Source organism: Vanessa tameamea, chromosome 5, assembly GCF_037043105.1.
Source record: "Vanessa tameamea isolate UH-Manoa-2023 chromosome 5, ilVanTame1 primary haplotype, whole genome shotgun sequence".
Classification (NCBI taxonomy): Eukaryota; Metazoa; Arthropoda; class Insecta; order Lepidoptera; family Nymphalidae; genus Vanessa; species Vanessa tameamea.
In genome coordinates this window covers 2,896,490-2,915,755 of record NC_087313.1, presented here as the reverse complement: position 1 = coordinate 2,915,755, position 19,266 = coordinate 2,896,490, and the positions used below count along the sequence as shown (strand labels likewise).

Below are 19,266 nucleotides of genomic sequence, written 5' to 3'. Positions count from 1 at the left end.
TGTTTTCTAGACATTTTCTTCGCCTCAATTTGCTTATACGCTCTTCGACCCTCGCCTTAAGCCGAATTTCTACTTTCGATATAAAATCAACATTAGGGATGTTTTCATACTGTTAAGTCAAAAGATACACGATGTCTGAGATACATATACACAGAAAATCGACGATACAGAAGTACCGGCACTTTTTAATCATTATTTAACAAAAATAAAGGTATGCGAGCAAAGGGACTCGCTCGAGTCGCTAAATGTTCAGTGGTCATGCGAGCCCACAGACATTGACACTGAAAAATGTAAACTATTTTTCACGGCTTCAACTTGCTCATACGCGTACTCACCGCCGGGCCTTGCAGGCGTACGCGGCGTACACGGAGCAGGCGGGCGCGGCGGTGGCGCTGGTGGAGAGCGCGCGGCGGCGCGGCGGGGAGGGCGCGCGCCACGCCGCCGCCTTCGACCGCGCCGCGCCGCTGCCGCTCGCCTGCCTGCTGCTGCGCCCGCTGCACCGCCTGCACCACTACGAGCGCCTCGCGCACGGTACGCGCCTGCTGCCGCCGCCCCTTCCGCGCTGCGTGCTGGCGAAGTGCATATTAACGGTGTCCTCTGTGTCTAGAGCTATGGACGGCGACGGGCAGCTCGTCGGCCCTCGCGGCGCTGGAGCTGGCTCGCAGTGCGTCGGGCGCGGCCGAAGAGCAGCTGCGCCACGTGGAGAACCATGCTGCGCTTTGTCAGCTGCAGCGAGACCTCTTGGGTAGTAATGATGATTATTAAGTAGTTATCCAAAAGGCACTGTGGTTTAAATGTGCCAAAAAAAAAAGACAAACAAATTTTCAATCGTTATAGATACTGATTAATATTATAAAGACTAATATTTTGTGATTTTGTTTCAGGGTACGATAAGCTGTTGGTCGCCGACCGGGAATTTATAAGATTGGGTTGCGTCTACACGCACACTTCCAAAGGATTACAACAAAGAATGCTATTCTTGGTACGTATATAAATCGTATTTAAATTTGTATTAAATTAAAAGACACCTGATGTTAAGTGACCACCGCTATTTGCACTGTTAATAATATTAACCATCCCATCTCCAGTTCGTAACAAATCTTGGGAACTAAGATGTTATGTCCCTTGAAGTGGCGATCTTTAATGTTAATTCAAACTGAATCGGATACTAAATTAATTATAGTATGCCGTAAAAGAACCTTTGTCAATGTTTGTTTACAGTTTAACGACATCCTCATTCTGGCGTCTAAGTGTTCGAGCGGCCAGTTTCGCGCTCACTCGGTACTGCCGTTGGACCAGCTGAGCATCGAACCTACCGAGCTACCCCACTCATTTGTGATCAAGGGTGAGGTTAAAAAACTATTATAATCTTTAAAATATTTGATAGTTTTTAAAGCGGGTCGTCAACCCTCGCATCGTTCGCTTTAGATAGTGGTTTGATTTCGCAAACCATGCATCATAGAGCGCTGGAGGTATTAAGTTTGTTATCTATAAAAGAGCCGAATGAAAATTCGTAAAAAAGCTAAGTATAAGTGTCTGTACTCACAAAGACGGGTGTGCAGGCGAGGACAGTCGGCTGACGCTGAGCGCCAGCGGCGAGGCGGAGTTCCGCGGCTGGCGCGCGGCGCTGGGTGGCGCCGGGCGGGCGGCGCGCGCGCGGCCCGGCGCCGCCGACCTGCAGCTCTCGCACTCGCTGCACGACTACGGTATGGACGCGCGAACTCCACGCGAGGGCTCCTCTACACCTTTTTCTTCGAGTATTACTCTCGGGGTTATTTATTTTACAATATATTTAAAATCATCGTGAAGACCTATATGATAGTAGAATCGTTTCCAATCGGACCTTTTCGATTATCAATGATCCGAATAATTCTATTTGTCGTTTAAAAAATTACTATAGTAATTTGCAAACTAAACTAATAATGTAAATATGAAAGTCACTCTGTCTACCTACTACTTCATAAACGATAAACTACTGAATCTATCCTAATAAAATTATAACATTTGCTCGAAAATGACCCCCGGACCTGGACGATAATATAAGCATATATGTAGATTACGGATTGTGTGGGAGAAACGAGTTAGCGTGTGTGTGTACTGAGGGCGCGTGTGTGTGCGACAGAGGAGGCGGAGGGCGCGGGGGCGAGCGGCGCGGGCAGCGCGCTGGCGCACGTGTGCTGGCACCGCGCCGCCTCGCTGCGCCGCGACCAGCTGCATCGCGCCATGCGGGTCCGTTACACGTTTTGTCCTTACAACTCGCATTTGATCTTATTTTGTATCTTCAATTTACATCGAATCTATCTCGGAACATTGTCGGAACATGAATATCATTATGCTTAGTAAAATTGATCCTGTAAAACGAAAATTCCAATGTGCTCCTAATATAAGTGATAGCCTAGATCTGTAGGAGGCAGCGATCCATTTTTCCACAGAAATTTAAGGCAAACGCTTAGCATCAGCAGATTACTCGTCCACTTTCCTTTCGACTTCCCTTTTAAAGAAATCGGTTTGGTATTTTTTTGGATACATTTTCTATGCACGATGATATGAAGATTTTCCAAATTTTTAAAATTCCACAATAAGTTTATTAAGTTCACTTTACATTTATTAAATAAATAAACAACTAACATATTGAAACAAACGACGTGCTTTTAAATCACAGAGCCAGCTATCCGGATATTTGTTGCGCAAGTTCAAGAATTCTCACGGCTGGCAGAAACTGTGGGTGGTGTTCGCGATGTTCACGTTGTTTTTCTACAAGACCTGCCGCGACACCGCGCCGCTTGCGTCGCTGCCGCTTCTAGGGTGAGACATACGAGCTCGTCTCTTTTCAGTCTAATTATTCTAACTAGTTTTTATTTAAATATCGTAAGTTGTACTTCCACTTGGTAACACGAAACAAGTTTTATATTACACCTTGTTCTCGAATGAAATATGTTAGATTTGTCTGTAAGTTCAGGCATAACCAATTATAACTATGTAAATTCCTTGCAGTATGATATATAAAACAGGCCCATATCTATACAGGCATTCTAGGTACGGGTCCGGTGATCGCCTACCACCGGACCCATACCAATAAAGACCTTGTCATGTTTTTTGTAAATATATACGAAACAAATCAAAATATTTTTGATCTAAGTCATCGTTTAAGTAAAACAAATAAACTATCATGTCTATCTTTAATATCACTTACAGATACACCGTCGGCGCGCCGTCTCCGGGTGATGGAATCGATAAAGAATTCGTGTTTAAACTGCAGTTCAAAAATCACGTTTACTTCTTCCGCGCGGACAGTCACTTCACATACAATAGGTAATGTTTGATGAAAATATTTCCGAGATAACATTTGGTCCTGATGGTATTAGATTTGGTTTTTGTGCATTAATTTCCGTATTTATAAATTATTTTTTTGTTTTATAACAAAACATAAATAAATTATATAATTTATCAGTATGTACATTTATATTAATTTGATTTACAGGTGGATAGAAGTCTTACAAACGCCTATGGTTTCAGAAGACAATTAAATCTACAATATTCCACCAACACCAAGTTTGTGATAACAAAATAAAATGAATCATGGAAGGATATATGTACCGTAAATTAAATAAAACAAAATACCATTACAATTGGTGCCATAAAGTTTATAGAATTGTTTGTAAAAATATACACGAACTTTAATGTCAAAAGTGATGTTAATATAAGTTCTTGCCTATATTTATTTTCGAATAGAACTAAACTACCAATGTATTATATGTTTCTCTATACTGCGTATAATAATTCGTACCATAAAAGTAGCATATTGCGCGCTCCTTTTCACGTATGATATATCACTACGCCTGCCATAAAGCCCGTTAGTGCGAGGGAGCGCGCAACATGCACTGCTTTAATGACAACATGCCACGAAATATTGTACATAGTGTTAAGCGTTTCGTTAATCGGTGTTAAGTTTGAGACGTCAGTACATATGGTAAGTTTAAAATAAAAAGACAAATCGAATACGACGATGACTTGTTGCGACTGTCGCACAAAGAGTGTCACTTGTCCTTGAAAAGGGTAAGCAAGAAATATAAATAAATTACAAATTATACATAGTGTCATTATCATTAGAATATTCAATGCGTATAAGCGAATGAACTTGTGCAGAATGCGAGGGAGATGCAACAAGAGAGAGAGAGAGAGAGTGAGAGAGCACTATATATTTAAATAAATGAATGACTAGCTCATATGATTATTTATATTAATATTTGTACAAATTATGCAAAGACAACATACACTTTCAGTCAAAAAATTATATAAGAAGAGTGGGAGGGAGAGAAAATAGAAATATACTTATAAAATATAATAAACATTTGTATCAAAGATAGAATCCATCATAATAACTTATTAGTTAATACATTAAGTATTTATTTCCTAATAACTTAAATATTGATCAATTTTATTACTAACCTACGAATGTAGTTTATAAAAATGTTAAGTATGAATGCTCATCGCTATGTCCTATGTAGTTAGAAACGAAGAACTGATGAATATAGTACAATATTAAATAAGACGTGTTAGAGTTGGACATTCCACGAATTTAACGAATATAATTTGAATAAAATTTCATAACTGGTTTGGAAAGTGTGCAATTGTTTTTTTTTTTTTCTATTATTTTGAGTAAAGCTTCGTCCACAATGGACAGAATTACTATTACATTTATTTGTCAACAACACTTGGATTGTGTAATGCAAAAGCTTCTTATCCATAGAAATACTAGTAAAAGTTGTAAGATTTAATAGAAAACCAGAATAAAAAATAAAGAATTTATACAGTGATTTTACAGTAACTCTGTTACATAATGTTATGCATATTACTTTAACGATATTTCAAGTATTTTTTCTTATATAATTGCTTTATCTTTTTGAATCTCAATAACTTTTATTAGTTTTTCGTGGATTGGAACGTTTTTGCAAGCGTTTTATTTCAAAGCAAACTTCAAGTATCTTGCGTATATCTACACAAGATGATTGAAATGAGTGTGATGATTATTCTTAGCTTTTGTTGTGCGAATTGACCAAATTCAATCAAGTTATTATTTTGACATAAATGATATAATAACAAAATATATAGCAATGTAATTTTTATTTAAGAGCTATGCAGAAATAACCAAACTAGACGTAATAAAATGAGTAATTGTTTTAAATTCATTTGTATAGAATATCATTCCATACAATTTTGCAAAAAATATTACATATTTATATTATCGTCATCGATACTGTAATTGCAAGAAATTTGTATATTATTTTTGAAAACCATATAAATAAAATATGCACATTTCGTATAAAAATGTATCTCTGTATTCCATTTTAATGTAATTTAAAAAAAAAAACTTAAAAGACAATAAGATTGCAATATTTCATTTTCATACAACGAACAACTTACGTGTTCAAACGACACCTGGTGGCCTAAATCCTAACTAATTATAGGTGAGAAAGTGAGTTCGTTTATTACGTTTTCACATCTTTACTATTCTTGATCTTCATGATATTTTGTACACACGTTTCAGTTGCACAGAAAGGACATAGGGCACCTAACACTTGCCCTATTATCCTCATACACTGGCTAAGCCGCGGGCGAAAACTGTTAACAATTAATTATGAAAACCAAATTTATAATAATTTTGTAGTCCTACTAAGATATAAGATATTTACTATGAACTCATTAAAAAATCTATTTTGCACATAGGGAATGGTAATAGTACTTTTTAATTTATTTACTGGAAAATTATGCAAAATTATAAAACGTTTCAATTATATTAACATTTAAATTTGTTGCTTGAAAGTAATTCTTATTTTACATTTAATGTAATTTAAACTATAAAAAGCGTGCGTAGTTGCATGACACGTCAATAATGTTACACGTACTGCGATTTGACATGACACCCTGAACTAAAATTTGACCTTGACTTTGAGAGATTCCATTTTTTTTTTTTTATAATCGAGATAAAATAATGATGTGATCATTTAAATATTTGTAGTGCCTTTAAATCAAATAAGTATGTTATTTTACATTGAGAAAACTTTTATAAATGAACGCAGCACGATCAATTTTAGTAATACGTTACGTGTTCAAAATATATATTTCTCGTTCTAAGTATCATACAATACGTTTTTGATATTTGTTAAATATGTATCACAGAATAAGCAGGTCGAAAATTACCCAGTGATTTTGGACGACATTTGATTATCTATTTAATTTGATAATATAATTAATCTTTTTTTATATGCACGTTTATGGTGTATGCCATTAGTGCCATTTGAATGATGGTTTTTTCATTCTGCTCGTTTTAATATTAATATACCAAAAAAAGTATAGCACATTTGGAAGTTCACGTGTTAATTGACATGTATATAAATATATTGCCATTTGGAAACCTCTCAATGTAAAAGAATCTTAACGCAATTGTTATTTATAAGAATAATGAAATTGTAAATATAAATAAAATGTATAATTTACCTTTACCTGACTGACTAAAATCTCATCTAGTATAGATCTATTAACAAACGAAGGCGCGCCCCTCCATGTTAAATGATAAATTTATCAAAAATAAACTCATTTGTATTTTTTTGCTGTCTTTACTCTTAGTCGTCTCACGCACACTAAGACATCTTGTAAGCACAAGTATAACTTAATCGTACTAAAATACTGCGATAATTGTATAACATATAATGGTGCGCCTTGTTGAGTGAATAGATCTATATAATCTATTTATAAAATGCACATTCAATGGAAATAGTTTTTTATAATATACTGTTGTAATTTATGTAATATAAAATCAAATCTTTATTCATTATTTATTTTCTGTTACTTGTACTAATGTTTGCTATTGAAACTTTTTAATATGTATAACGTCGTAATAACCGTATTAGTTTTATAAAGTGAAACCTTTTTTGCGTATACGTATATGATATACATATGGAAATGTTGCACTCAAATCCGAGCCCGTAATTTTAATCTCACCCAAACAAGTTTCACTTAAAGTTCCCGGATTTTACTTATCCACTGTTATTATTTACTGTAATAAGAAAGTAATTGTAATTTATGTTTTTAATATATAGACGGTAACTGATGCCAGACCTTTGCGTAGTATTATTTGTGTCGTAAAAAGAATGTGTGATTTCATGAATTCTTTACAGATATCCTGTCCTTTGGCGAAAGTCTGGTATCGGAGCTACTTTAACCAATTCCAAAATGTTACACGGCTGTGTCGTTTGAGATGATGAAAAGCGAAACACTCGCTAGAATGAGCGAAGAGGACTATTTAATAAATATGAACGTCACTTAAGGTCAACACAATATTTTTTATAAATAAATTATAGAAATTGAAAGGAAATTGTGTTTTATTTACTTTTTATTCAATGTTACACTATGTTAGCGAGTAACCCTAGACTCCAATACGGTGTTATGTCATAGGATGTCCTAATTAATTATACCACATTACATGTAATGATTATAATCGAAACTATCTATTTTACATTATTATGTACTTATAAAATTATTATTGTAATTAGTTGCTTAATAATTTGTTAAACTTTATTTAATACTATTTTATTTGGCATACTATTTAAAACTGAAATTCGGCAAATCCAGCAACTTGCGCCGATTGTGGTCATATGCTGGAATAAACAGAATTAATAAAATGATAAAAATAAATATATATATATATATATATATATTTATATATATAAATTAGTTTTCGTCCTATTAAAAGCGATGAAAAATTAAAAGTCCTTTTGAAGGCTATTTCTCAGAAGTGGTTTGGTATGATAAGATTTGTTTATGAATGACTGACTCAACCAGTGTCCAAGTACATTAAAGATGCAGTTATGAATAGTGAAATAAAAATCGTTTTATAGACCACCATATATATTTAGTTTGAAGATAGACGACATTAATTCATAATATTAATAAAGAATAAAATATTTGGCTTTACTTTAAATCTAATAAATAATATCTAACAATCGGTTATTTTATGATATCCATAATAATTATCTTCTTAATTTATAGAACATACATATGTCGATTATATTTACAATAATATAATTTATTCAATATAATAATTTAAGTATATATTACCCGTTTTATGGCTTAACATTTACTGGGAGATCAATTTATTTGTTTTGGCATAGAATTTCATTTTAATAATCTAGAAAATATTTATTTTTTTAATTACTATATAGGATAAATGTTAATTAGCTTAAACAATACTTATATAGAAACAAAAATATTTAACATCCGACAAAAACTTTTTGATCTTAGCTGCACAAATTTAAGATTCTACTAAATATAAATCTTTAGAAAGACATTTATAGCTGTTTGGGCCACAAAGCCCTAACTCCTTATTAATTCCCCGGGGACAAATTCGCGATTGGTAGATCGCTCGCGAAGGATACTTGTATTTTATATATCACCGTAGAATTTTAAATACCGATAGATTAGATCTATCTCGTGAGATTGTACACTGTCGAAATATTGTGAACGGTGATTTAAATCAAATTAAAACGTCAAAATTTCTATAGTTTATGATATTTCGGTTAGGTTAGTGTTTATAATTTAACTGAAATTACACACTTCCATCGATTACCATTATAATCTAAATTGTAGGCAGTATGTTGCGGTTCGCAATCTTTCGACAGTTCAAAATCTTGCGAGATAGATTATAATCTAACGCTATTTACAATTTTACGGTGACGTATATAAATTAACTGCACAACTGCTACTCATGCACCATATAATAATAGTATACACTAGACATTCGTTTAAAATTAATTTACTTGTTTCCTTTTAAAATCTGATACAAAAACGAAATATTCCGATTTAGAGTACACTCGCAATTTTTTAAAGATAGTAACGGATTAGTTATTTCGTTATACGCTACGTGAAATAATTTAACATAAATATATCATAATACTTATTTGTTATAATTGTTAACCGACTTTGTGGCATTTATCGGTAAGTTACAGATACATGAAATATTATTTTTAAATATGAAATAGATCTCATTGATTAAGCGTATAATGTTGCAATAAAATACACAGAAACAATTTGCAAATTGTTATTAAACACATGACAAAGTTAAACTAACGCTATTATATTAAAATCACAACATGTAATTAATAAAGCAATCGTAACAAATCCGTATATGTACCTAGTATAAAAAGTTACTCTTAAAATAAACTCAATAAATAAACATGGACACATTAAAATATACCCTACTGCGACGCCAGCGTCTAAGTACTTCTCAACTTACATACAACATATAAAAATAATTACAAATGCTACTTATTATAACAGCTATTTCTTTTTAATAGTATTTTTTGATAATTACATCCGAGTAGTCACGGTGTCTCCGTTCTCTTTAGTGACTTCTTGATCCTTCTTTCTTTCCTTGTTCCGACTTCTAAAGAACGAGGCCGTGGTAACTGACCTAAACCTGAACGAACCGGGCGCTCCGTTAGCGATCGAAGTTTTCGAACCGTCATTTTCTTCTCGAATCTTCGGCGATCGATCCCTGTTTGGTCGCGTACGGTAGGAAAAACTCGCAGCTTTTAGTCTAGCGCTTATTCCTAGTTTAGTGGGACCCGAGAATAATCTTTCAGGTGATATGTGTGACGCGGTGGGCGTGTGTGGCGCGGACATGCTGCTGACTATCGGAGGTGCCATGTCCGGTCGCCGCGCAACCATACTATTCGAGTAGGGTCTGCTGCCGGTCTCTGAGTCCCCATTGCTGAGAACAAGGCGGTATTGATAAAACAATAGCTAGCGAGTGTAAAATATTTCTTTAGTTAAATAATATTATATACATTTGTAATCGTGTCACTCAAAGTCTTAGTTGATTAGAATATGTGTCTGTACAATAAGTGTGACCTTTAGATGGTTGTAATGTGTAACTTACCAAGCGAGCGTGTTGCGCGGACGAGTGCGTCGCGGGCCGGGGCGGCGCTCGCTGGGCGCGGTGCCGGCGCGCTCGGGGCGCACTCTTCCTGGCGCTGCAACGTATATATTACATTGATATGTAGCATGAAAAATAAATTTGCGTAGAATTATGACGGTAGAGCTGACTGCAATAGACATTTGACAAAGCATAATAAGCAGAAAATCTAGAGTTTACTGTATCAGAGAATCATTGAAAGATTAATTGCAAATATTATATATGAAAGGTTGTAGTAACCATCAGAGGATGCGCAGAAGGGATGAGTGTAGATGCGCTTGCGCGCCTGTAGCATGGTGTAGACGAGTGCGGCGAGAGAGCGCGGCGGCGCAGGGGCGGTAGGCGCGCCGGCCCCGCGTGCGCCTACACGCGTCACCCACCACGTCTCCATGCGTCCTTTGCCTTTCACCTCCACCGCGCCGCGCGCCTCTACGCCGTAGCCACGCCGCTCCAATACCTGCACGAGTATTTTACTCCGTTAAAGCATTAAAGAAATGGATGTCAAATTAAATTCTAATCGTAAAAATATGGTTAGCTAAAGAATATTTTTTATTATTTGTAAAAGTCTTTATAGTGACAAGAATTTGAAATTATGAAACTACAAGTACAATTTGGAAAGCAAAAACTGTGGCTCTGTTTTTAACATATGTTCTGTAAACGAACCTGCTTGGTGTACTTAGTGACTTGTATGCGGTCCATAGCACCAGTGGACTCCATTCGCGAGGCTTCGTTAACAGTATTACCCCAAATATCATAAACAGGCTTACGAGCGCCGATCACACCACCAACTAATGGGCCACAACTGATTCCTATAAATAAATAATATGAATCAGACAGTCAATAAAAAACATTACAATTTTTTTAAATAATATGTCCTTTATAATAATATCTGGCTGCAAGTCGGAAAGGTATGCCTAACTCCGTGAAAAAAAATTGGTATGTGCGTTCAACGCCAACTTTCAAAATTCAAAATATACTAAAAGAAATGGAACAACTTTCAAAATGTACTAAAAGAAATGGTAAACACGAGAAAAAAAGTTTTTGGAAGAAATTTTTTGATAAATCGTAACAAATACTCTGCAACGGAGCTGTGTTATGGTGAATAATTTGAATTTAAATAAAGAATGACTACTCACCTACTCTTAAGCGAAACTTATTGAAGCTATGCTTGTTAATATCTTCCAGAGCCTCTCGTAGAGCGAAAGCGTAATCGACAAGTGCGCAAAGGTGTTCACAGCCGTCATCAGCGGTCTGACAATAATATCATATTATATATACATTTAGCTTCTAATTAGTCTCCTATTTTTAGAAGGAACCGCAGTTAAAACTTACTTTATGGTTTGGGTTAAGACCAGAGGCAGCCATATATGTAGCTCCAATTGTTTTTATTTTCTCAATACTTTTGAATCGAGGCTGCATGAGCAGTCTATCGAAGTCAACTGAAAATATATATGAAGTTAAAAATTAATAATCACTTCTTAAGAACGAAGAATCGGTTAGATAAAATGCGACTATAGCTGATATTCTAGACAAAACTGTTTTAATTGAATGTGAATTTTGAGAACCTATTTGATAAATCAAATCTGATTGGTACATTACAAATGATTTCGTTGAGCAGTCTCATGCAGTCCACGGCTTTTTGTTCGGAATAAAATTCGTGGAAATTGGGTATTCCAGCAAACATTACGCCCACTTCATCTCTTCGCTGTGAGTACAACTCCTGCAGAACAGCGAAAATCTGTTACTATTCTGATAATAAAATTAATTTTATGGTTGTCATCTATATCTAGAAAAGCAATTCGATGATTCAAATTATTATTAAAAATAGACCGTAAATCTTTACCAAACTTACATCTGGGCATCTATCTTTGCTTAAGAAATGATTAACCACGTGATCAGGAAGAATGTGCTTCAGCAGATGCCTATTGGTCCTTTGCGTATCCCTCATTTCCTTCAAGTCAGTCTCGGCTTGCAGTTTCCATAGAAAATCAAGTCTAGACGTAACTTCGACGAGTCTTGCATGATAAATCACTATTATGGAAAACATCGTCATCAAGATCAACATTTGCACGTAGAAACGAAGGTCGCTATAAAATAAATAAATCCATTAAATTAAATGATTTTTAAATAAATATTGCAAAGAAAATAAATATTACTTACGAATCATGGGTAGCGGAACTATAATAGTCTACGTTATAATAAATGAGTAGAAGGATCGAGTACATCGCCACATTGATGATCGCTAGCACGGTCTTTATCAAGTAGTAAAGTTTCAATATTGAAGTCAAAGCCACCAAACATATTATCCAAGTGAAAACAACATATTCCGGTTTGTAACATTCGCCTATTTTAGCTTCCTCTGATAATATTGACTGCGCGGTTTTCGTAAAATTTTCAGTAGTTGAATTTAACAATGTGTCATTTTCTGGTCCGGCAGTAGGAAAAGATGGCGGGCATATATATAATTTTGTTGTGCTGGAAAGGTAAAATTTAATAAATACAGTTGGTCTAAAAAAAATCTTGACTTAAAAAAAACCAAAGAGGCTCTTTAACTAAAATATAATTTCATATTAAATGCACTACAATGTCTTGAAAAGTTAAAATATCTGAAAAATCTTTAATGGTACCTGGATAACGACATAATTGTGACAAAACAGCAAATATGTATGTTCCGTCGAAGTCTATTTGCGCTTATGGCGGCAGAGAAATGCGCCAGAAGTGGCATTGCCAGAGGAAACTCTTCTGCCATCACCAGCAGAAACGACAGAGTCAGAAGAATAGTCATTACGAACAAGGTAATAACCAGCAACCAGCAACTGAAAGAAAGTTTTTTTAAGCTTTTATGTGTAAAACGAAAAGAATTATTATCAGTTTACACAAAGATTTTATTTTGGATAGAATTCACTAAAATCACAACTTCTTTATGTCAGATAATATGCAAATATCTATGTAAAATACAGATGTTCAGACAAAACACAATCTAATAAGAAAAGGAAATCCGACTGTTTACCTAATCAACTAAATAAAGCAAAAGTTAACTCGAAACCATAAGACATACTTGAAATGAATAATGCATTGAACGGCGACAATGAACAGCCAAAGCACCCAACAACACATCACGTTTGACTTGAAGGTCTTCTCGTCGAGTTGGCCGAAGCGCACATCGAGCGACGCGCGGCGGAAGTGCAGCGACCATTGCCGCATGTGTTCGAGTCGCATCCGCCGGTTACTGTTCACCTCGATCGAGTGGTTTATTATATCGTCCTCCTGACGGATGAAATTTAAAACGAATGACATTCAAAATACATAAAATTGTAGTTAATTAAGTTTAAAAGAGCAATTATTTATTTATTTTATTTTATGATATCGGTTGGCGGACGGGCAAATGGGCCACCTGATGGTAAGTGGTCACCATCGCCCACATACAATGGCGCTGTAAGAAATATTAACTATTCCTTACAGCGCCACCAACCTTGGTAACTAAGACGTTATGTCTCTTGTGCCTGTAGTTACACTGGATAACTCACCCTTCAAACCGGAACACAACAATACTGAGTACTGCTGTTTGGCGGTAGAATATCTGATGAGAGGGTGGCTCACGATGGCTGATAGTGGTGTATTTTTAGTTCTTAAATGATGAACAAAATACATTGCGCTTTATACATATAATATATGAATGAAATGACAATTGAGCTTGATGTTTAGTCGTCGATGTATTATATTATGTGCATATATATTCAATAGGAAATATTACGGTAAGTTGCTTAATTAATGCAACATAGAAATAATACCTCTGATATCGATGTTATTTCTATATCTTGTCCATGTTCCACATCTTCGTGTTTGTTTGTTCGTCGATACCATGTCGTACCACTTGAGCTGCTTTGAAAATACTGTGAATTTTTTTTTAATTTAATTTCATACTAAGTGAAGTGCTAGAATAACTTTGTAGTTTTATTGTAAACAGATATCCGACACGACTCATCACCTTGCATACGCTACAAATTGATGATACAATGCCAGAAATTTTTACGCAAGTGCCAACTACAACTGTTTAATATTACAACTCAATCGGAAGTACGATACATACAAACGCATACATTACGAACGAAAACAAGCAATAATATTTGTTATGTATAAGATAAATTAGAAGAACTTCTATTTATTTAAAATGAAATTACAGTTTTAGGTAATCTATTAAACAGAAACTATTATTTATATTCCTTAACCACGTAACCGTGTCCTTTCAGCAGAACAGAATAAAACATTCCTAATCATATCGTAATATCAGCTCTAAATGTATAAATTATGGCATCAAAATCAAAATCATCAACCAATAAACAATGATGAGTCGCCGATCAATTCACTCGCAGTGTTTATTTTGGATTAATAAGAAACCAAATAAACGAAGTGTGAAGAAACATTAGTGTTTTCTTGATTGGTATCTTACATTTTGGAATGGCATCTCAGGAATCCAATCGGTGGTGATCTCCTCTTCAATGCTTCCGCTCGGGCGTCTGGGTAAGACTTCATTTTGTTGCATCGGTGGTTGCATGCTGATTTAATAATATAATTATTTAATATGTAATCTGTTATATTCTGTAAATATTTCTAAAGACTAAAGTTTAGCCTACTTGTTTGTAGATTTATTCCTTGTCCGTCTCGGATGTTCCGAGGCTTTAATCAGGTAAGTTGAGATGTTCAGTTCACGTAAGTAGGGATTACGCATTTCACCCTCTCCGGGTTCAACTTCAAACGCACCGTTAAGGCACTCCATCGTGGCTGAAGATATGTGTACTCGGCTGTAAATACAAGTAAACATGTCGAATCCGGTCTGTCCAGTATTCCATAAATTTAATAATTAATTAGTTTCTCTTGCTTGCTTGCTTTCAACAGTATTAAAGGAGCGTTATTTGCTCTTCACGAGTTAATCTCATAGTCACGTGATATGTCTGAATCGATAATACGATCGATTTGATTTGAACGAAAACGAGTTATTGATTTTTTTTAACCTTACCCTGGTAATCCTCCACTTTCCATGTGGTTGGCTAGTGTAACATCATGCGACCAGAGGTCGAACTGCCACTTCAGCAGACCCAGTACACCGCACAGTACTATGCCACTATGGATACCAATCCTCATGTCTAGATCGACCTGTTAATTAAATTAGAATAACAAATTTCTGCTGTCATATATCTCGGGTATATTTCATATAATTATTTAAATGATTATATATCTTCTGATTGGATATACCCACTGCATATCTACAATAACGTCTAAGAAATATAACCTTAAGTATATACCTGTTTGTTGTATCGAACGTCTCGGATAACGCGAATCATTTGTAGGCCCATGTTGACGCAGCAGAAGGCGTGGTCGCTGCGTCGATCAGGTAATCCACTCACGCAGAAATAACAATCGCCCAACAGTTTAATACGAAGACAATGGTTTTCCTTTATAAGAAAAAAAGTTAGATACATAGAATAAAAGATAAGATGGATATAACTCTATATAATTATCTAAACATAACCGGGCGCAATGTTGTAGTCAAAATTGAAATCTTTAAATATTATAGATGTCTTACACTTCCTAATTGAATTTCGTTCAAAAATAAATAATTCAGACTGAAAACTGACTGGCGAAAAACAGCGGAATATTTTTTTATCTCAAGGATTATAGTAATGTTTCTGTATAAAAACAAGTCGTGTACTTACCGATGCTAATCGATCGAATCTGGCAAACAGTTCGTTTAACAACTTCACCAAATCCTGGGCGCTACATTTGCTAGAAAGCTCTAAAAATTTAAGAGTAAATTTAATAAAAAATAACTCATATTATTTCATTAATTAACTAAAAACAAACATTACCTGTGAATCCTTTGATATCAGCGAACAGAATCGAGACGTCCTCGTGCCGCTGGATGTACAAATTATTGAATTGCTGCTCCTGGAATTCTCCTCTTACTCGCGATACGTGACTAGAAATCTCTTTGGCTAGGAAGTCTGGTATGACTGCAATGGAAATTAAATTTAATAGTAACACTGTGGAAATATTTTGTTTGAATTCATCTGATTATATCTGCTATATTTTACCACTTTGAAATAGTTTCCACTGTCTGTCACTCTCTCGTTTAGTTTTCTGTCTTGTAACCATTGATCTATGCGTTTCTAGAAACGCCTTCCGCTGACCCCAGTCTGCTAGATATTTAGCGTACATGCCGCCAAAATTAACAGCAGTGTAGAGCAAAGCATTGCCGAAGAGAAGTCGTATACCGCAAGAGGGAGCCTTGTGAATAAAAGAATCATATTTTTTTTTCAAAACGTTTATGACATTCATATCTTTAAAATTGTTTTTTTTTTAATCCTTGAAAAGCCAAGTGATAGTAAGAGGTCACAAAAGATACGATGAATGGAAAGGTAATTCCTTGTACAGTAAATGTAATTCCAACCATATTTATCAAGGTGTTTTGTTCGTTAGGCGATAACAATGGCTCATACACTCTTTGAACTGGAACAAACAATACAAAGTATTGCTGTTTGGTGGTAGAAATGTGAGTGGTACACAGGTCTACACAACGCTCTTCTTCCACTTGAGCTACATACATACTTAAAACAAGTTATATATATATTTTTTAAGGAGAAGTTACTTACGGCATCGGGAGTTTTTTGCATAATTTCCGGTATAGTGACAGCCGTGGTTAAGACATGCGACATAGAGGACAGCAGACCTATGACGATGCACCAGCCGAGAGAGAGGGGTAGCATCGCGTATGGCACAAATATTATGAACAGCATGTACCACACTTGGTTCTGTGGTTCTTGGAATCCTATACCTTGTCCACTTAACCCTGAGAATAAAATTATATTTATTCAATTGCACGTTTAATTCAAGGTACTCATTCATTTTTGCTATGTAACAATGCTTGTTCTATAAATGCATTTGAAGTTAAACATTTTTAAGTGCGATGAGGCAAAATTTCAGGGTCCTATTTCGAGTTCAACGGTATAAATTAAACGTTGGTGATTTGTCAATCACTTGTATCATGTGTGCTGAGCTGTAAAGTAAAATAAATATTTTACATATATCATAGTCCAAAATACACACATCAAATTATGATTTAGTTTTACAACAAAATATTTTTTAACTTCCAAGATCCATTTAACTAAAACTAAGATTAAAATTTCAAAGAAAAAATTATTCGAATTGTCATTACAGAAGAAATGCCAAACGGAGAACGGAGAAAGGTGTGTATTATTTGATGAGAAATTATTGTATTACAAAAAAAATTTAGCTTACCTCAGTAGATTCAATTTGTTACAAATCATTTCCTCCAAATACGGAGATTTCTAGACTAACAGACAATTGAAGATGCTTAATAAGAAGTTTTACTTTACCTTGAGCTATAAGCAATATCCAGGTGGCCGCTGCAGCCCAATGTAGATAATTGTTAGCGAAGCACCGCCAACAACCCAGTAAGCACACGGCTATATTCAGCAGGGCGAACGCCGCGGTCCAGGCTATTTGATAGCCGTTTGTAACAGTGTCAACTAAAGTACACAAAAAAACTAAAGTTGAAAAACAGATTTTTATTCAATATATAAGCATTACAAATACTTATTGATTGTCAAATATCTACCACCGGTTTCAAGGAAGGTCAGACCTGGGAAGAAACGGCGAAATAAACTTAGCGTGTTTAATAATGATTATTTTAAAATTTAAAAGAAATACTACGATAAAAAAAATTAAGCAATTTCAGCTTAATATAAAAGGTCAGATTTCAAGATTAATAAATCTACAACTACTTAATATGATTTAAACTGACACATATTTTTTTACGTAACAATGACTTTATTAATATATTTTATGGTTTTAAAATGATTATATATATATATATATATTTAATAATAAATAATTGTCTTAATAATATTGAACGTTTCTTAACAAAGGTATGACTGTAATAATGACATTTTATAAACCAGGCTCAAACATACTTACGGTTATGACGATTTGATAATGTATAAATTAATGATAAGCATATCTGAAATAAAAAAAAAATATTAAAAATTATTATTAAAATGCCTAAATATATATATAGAAAATAAAACTACCTTTAATGCTAGATCAACAACGTTGACCATTATAAGAGATTTTTGTCTCTGCCTCCTCGAGTACCTTTGATACGATAATTCTACAGTTTGTTCCTGAAATCATTGAATCATATTAAAATTATAATAGAACTTGATTTTCATTTTTATATCAACCATTTTCCTTTATTTAGTTCTTGTCTTACCTTAAAACTATTAGTTATAGAAGGCCAATATATTCCTTTGTAGTATCGACCTGTTCTTAACATACTTTCTGTTGCGACTGTAATAAAATACAAGAAGATATATAATATCTATCCATCTATCTATAAAAAATGCCGCAGGATGATCAGTATTACGTGCTATTCGAAACTGAATTGTAATACTGCTATATTCTTAAATAATATTGTGAATTTTTGATGACCACCAAAAGGTAAAACTGCAGCACCATATATTTGGTTGAATCCAAACTATCCATATTTAAATTTTAAACTCAAACACATACACAAAATTTAGAGTGAGTAGTTAGATTAGTGATAGAGAATAGAAATGATAATCTGCATCGAAAAAATCTTTTTACCTGGATCGTTTTCTGTGCGAAAGGGATCAATACTGTTACGAGCGCTATTCGTGGATCCATCGTCATCACTAACACGTACCTGAAAAAAACAGTGTCGTTAATAAAAAATAATTAGAATAACTAAATAACTTCTATGTCGGACTGGCTATATGGTCGAGGTAACGTTAACCAGCTAGGCCTGTTCGAGCCAGCATTTTTCCTTTTTTATTTATTTAGAAATAAATAAAAAAGGAAAAATGAAAATAGTTTGACTTTGAGGCCATCTCTGAAAATTCTCAATTTTTATCAAGCTCAAAGCATTTAAAAGAAATACTGTTCATAATTATTATATAGCCCAAGCCATCAACATTTATCAGTTATTAAAACAAATGATTTTAGCTGTTTATATTTTGTGTGTATGCTCTTTCGGTAGCTTCACTCATTGTGGCCGATTTTGATAATTGATTTGATGTTTCATTCGTTCGTTTATTTTTGCAAGCTCGGCCATATTAATTTGCAACGCAAACGCAAATTACTAGCGCTTAGAGAGGAATAAGGCTAGACGATTTGTGGATTACTCACTTAATTTTTTAACATTGTTTATCATTGCCTATTATTAACCGATATCAATTTTATTTAAGTAAGGTTCT

At 34.5% G+C, this 19,266-nt stretch overlaps 2 protein-coding genes across 3 annotated transcripts in view; one reads left to right on the top strand and one right to left on the bottom strand.

The window, feature by feature from the left end:
* The window catches only part of LOC113392326 (FERM, ARHGEF and pleckstrin domain-containing protein 1-like), a 50,177-nt gene extending 45,751 nt beyond the window's left edge, over positions 1 to 4,426 (top strand). For both annotated transcript variants that reach the window (XM_064220840.1, XM_026628695.2), the window contains 9 exons: positions 351 to 531; positions 608 to 745; positions 885 to 982; positions 1,222 to 1,345; positions 1,563 to 1,706; positions 2,123 to 2,229; positions 2,663 to 2,805; positions 3,196 to 3,312; positions 3,482 to 4,426. In XM_064220840.1, the coding sequence (XP_064076910.1) occupies positions 351 to 531; positions 608 to 745; positions 885 to 982; positions 1,222 to 1,345; positions 1,563 to 1,706; positions 2,123 to 2,229; positions 2,663 to 2,805; positions 3,196 to 3,312; positions 3,482 to 3,527 (1,098 nt within the window). In that variant the 3' untranslated portion in view covers positions 3,528 to 4,426. The remainder of the gene's footprint in view (positions 1 to 350; positions 532 to 607; positions 746 to 884; positions 983 to 1,221; positions 1,346 to 1,562; positions 1,707 to 2,122; positions 2,230 to 2,662; positions 2,806 to 3,195; positions 3,313 to 3,481) is intronic.
* Positions 4,427 to 8,937: 4,511 nt separating this feature from the next.
* LOC113392325 (adenylyl cyclase 78C) overlaps positions 8,938 to 19,266 on the bottom strand; it is a 28,048-nt gene continuing 17,719 nt past the window's right edge. The window contains exons 3-27 of the mRNA XM_026628693.2: positions 18,638 to 18,716; positions 18,264 to 18,340; positions 18,082 to 18,174; positions 17,969 to 18,011; positions 17,368 to 17,520; positions 16,624 to 16,820; positions 16,066 to 16,258; positions 15,841 to 15,984; positions 15,688 to 15,767; positions 15,277 to 15,426; positions 14,991 to 15,127; positions 14,608 to 14,775; positions 14,424 to 14,529; positions 13,765 to 13,866; positions 13,032 to 13,240; positions 12,601 to 12,789; positions 12,134 to 12,448; positions 11,826 to 12,060; positions 11,573 to 11,693; positions 11,306 to 11,412; positions 11,110 to 11,224; positions 10,637 to 10,782; positions 10,214 to 10,430; positions 9,938 to 10,031; positions 8,938 to 9,769 (exon numbers count right to left, since the gene is read on the bottom strand). Coding sequence (XP_026484478.2) covers positions 9,367 to 9,769; positions 9,938 to 10,031; positions 10,214 to 10,430; positions 10,637 to 10,782; positions 11,110 to 11,224; positions 11,306 to 11,412; positions 11,573 to 11,693; positions 11,826 to 12,060; positions 12,134 to 12,448; positions 12,601 to 12,789; positions 13,032 to 13,240; positions 13,765 to 13,866; positions 14,424 to 14,529; positions 14,608 to 14,775; positions 14,991 to 15,127; positions 15,277 to 15,426; positions 15,688 to 15,767; positions 15,841 to 15,984; positions 16,066 to 16,258; positions 16,624 to 16,820; positions 17,368 to 17,520; positions 17,969 to 18,011; positions 18,082 to 18,174; positions 18,264 to 18,340; positions 18,638 to 18,716 — 3,873 coding nt within the window. The 3' untranslated portion in view covers positions 8,938 to 9,366. The remainder of the gene's footprint in view (positions 9,770 to 9,937; positions 10,032 to 10,213; positions 10,431 to 10,636; positions 10,783 to 11,109; positions 11,225 to 11,305; positions 11,413 to 11,572; positions 11,694 to 11,825; positions 12,061 to 12,133; positions 12,449 to 12,600; positions 12,790 to 13,031; positions 13,241 to 13,764; positions 13,867 to 14,423; positions 14,530 to 14,607; positions 14,776 to 14,990; positions 15,128 to 15,276; positions 15,427 to 15,687; positions 15,768 to 15,840; positions 15,985 to 16,065; positions 16,259 to 16,623; positions 16,821 to 17,367; positions 17,521 to 17,968; positions 18,012 to 18,081; positions 18,175 to 18,263; positions 18,341 to 18,637; positions 18,717 to 19,266) is intronic.